A 2,187-nucleotide genomic window follows, 5' to 3' on the forward strand; every position below is an offset into this window, starting at 1 on the left:
TGTTCCTGATACGCAGTGGTTAGTACCTACCAAAAGTAGTCCGAGGAAAGACAAGTGGCGAACCAGCAATAAGGTCTTGCCCTCAAGGCTCATTGATGCACAGAACTTGGTGATATGATCCCACAGAAGAGCTACTGTATTGCAAATTGTTGAAAAACGTAATGCTGCTCAGAACTCACAGTGCGTTGCAGCTCAGTGCGTAGCTGCAGACTAGCTAGGCTGATGAATTGCGGGTTTTTTGTTTTTTTTATAATTTTACATCAATATCCCTGGCATTTCCTTCTTGGGGAAAATACACCAGGACCCTGCTACTTAATTTTAGTTGCATATTTTTCACCTTTTTACCACAAAGTTTGCAGGTCTGGGTGTATGTGTTGCTGTTTTCTTCAGTAATATGAACTGAGAGTATACAGGCAGGCTGCATGTTATTTAGTTTTGCCTTTGCAGAGCTTGAGTAGCCTCCAGATGACGTGGAAAATATATTTAAAATTAAATTGGCCTCACAGGTTTCGTACTTTTGTGTTTTGTCCTCAGACATCTGGACAGCAGCAGCAATGAGAGGCCTGACATCAGCTCACTGCAGAGACGCATTAAGGTAAACTTTTTCAGCTCAGTTCCATTGTATTTATATAGCACCAATTCACAACATAAGAGGGAGACAGAGAAAGAAAATATTACGCACTGACTATCTATTTTGGTGACCTCCAGTTGCCTTAATCGGGTGTTATTATAACTGTTGTGAATAGCAATCTTACTGTTTCAATGTTCATCCTTCGCTAGCAGTCTTAGACAGGAATCGATGTCGGCCACTCGAGTCTAAAAAGCTTTAAACTGTGACATTCCCATGGTTTTATACTTGTGTATAATTGTTTGAACAGATAAACGTGGAACCTTCAGGCCTCTGGAAGTTGTACCAAGGATGAACCAGACTTGTGGAGGTCCACAATTCTCTTCCTGATATTTTGGCTGATTTCTTTAGATTTCCCATGTTGTCACAACAAAGAAGCAGTGTGTTTGAGGTGTGCCTTACAGCAGGGGTTCTTAACCTCTCTGCTGCCAAGNAAAATAATAGGAATAGCTTTGTGACTGAACTTGAAGAATCTAATAGTAAACATTCCATTTCTGCAGTTAAGACCCAGAGCTTCAAACTTGACTCTCTTTAGCTCATTTCTTTAGTTGTGGCAGGTGGTGACATTTGCTGTTTAGTTCTTCTAAGACCAAGCATCCCTGTTGTTGAAACTGGAGCGTGGTCTTTAGCATAGCAACCTTTACAGAAACAATGTTTATAGTCAACCATTATGAGTTATTGCTTTCAGAGGTTTTGATATAGTGGATAAAAGTCTTTAAACTAACATTTTGAAAATTGTACATTTGCACTCCCAGGTTCCTCAGATATTGTCTGTGACTTGCTGGGTGCTAAAGGAAAGGACATCATCTACATTGGAGACCACATTTTTGGTGACATTCTCAAATCTAAGAAGCGTCAGGGCTGGAGAACTTTCCTGGTCATACCTGAACTGGCCCAGGAGCTGCATGTGTGGACTGACAAGAGCTGTGAGATAGTCTGATCAATAACTTTTTTTTATTAGTCAAGCAGTAACTTTGTTTGCCAAATGGTTACCAGCAAGCAATGACATACATTCAGCAGTAGTGAGCATACCATCTCCTCCATGTCACTGAACAACAACACAATTTGAGAAACCAGTGTAGAGTTGAGGCACTAGAGGGAACTCCAGATGACAGCAATGTAATTCAGCAAGACAGCAAAACAGACAGAAAGGCTCCCAGCTGTTGCTAGTTGCTGCATGCACAGAAGGAGAAGTCCTACTCTCAATCCAGCTTAATTATAAATCAAGTTTGTGAGAACACAAAAGCTCATCCCAGTGTTAGGCTTGTAAAAGAAGTCTGAGTTTGGCACTGTCAGTTTTATTCAAATGATACAAATTCATGTGATTTACTTTTAATCCCAGTGATTGTTTTTCAGCCATATTTGAGGAACTTCAGTCGCTGGACTGCTTCCTCGCAGAGCTTTACAAGTGAGTTCCTCCTTATTAAGGCAGCTGCTGTGTTTTGTTATGTATTCTTTTAGAAAATAGTTCTTATATACATTTAAGAGATTAAGAGATTGTGATGGGCTGCAAGGTGGCGCAGTTGGTTAGCGCTGTTGCCTCGCAGCAAGAAGGTTGC

The 2,187-nt window shown here is 40.8% G+C and overlaps 1 protein-coding gene across 1 annotated transcript in view; it reads left to right on the forward strand.

Annotated features, from left to right (window-relative positions):
* LOC103367222 (cytosolic purine 5'-nucleotidase-like) overlaps positions 1–2,187 on the forward strand; it is a 20,257-nt gene that overhangs the window by 11,783 nt on the left and 6,287 nt on the right. Inside the window, exons 14-15 of the mRNA XM_008295191.1 lie at positions 1,384–1,554; positions 1,985–2,036. Of these exons, the coding sequence (XP_008293413.1) occupies positions 1,384–1,554; positions 1,985–2,036 (223 nt within the window). The remainder of the gene's footprint in view (positions 1–1,383; positions 1,555–1,984; positions 2,037–2,187) is intronic.

This window comes from Stegastes partitus, unplaced genomic scaffold (genome assembly GCF_000690725.1).
Source record: "Stegastes partitus isolate 25-593 unplaced genomic scaffold, Stegastes_partitus-1.0.2 Scaffold1029, whole genome shotgun sequence".
NCBI classification, from domain to species: domain Eukaryota; kingdom Metazoa; phylum Chordata; class Actinopteri; family Pomacentridae; genus Stegastes; species Stegastes partitus.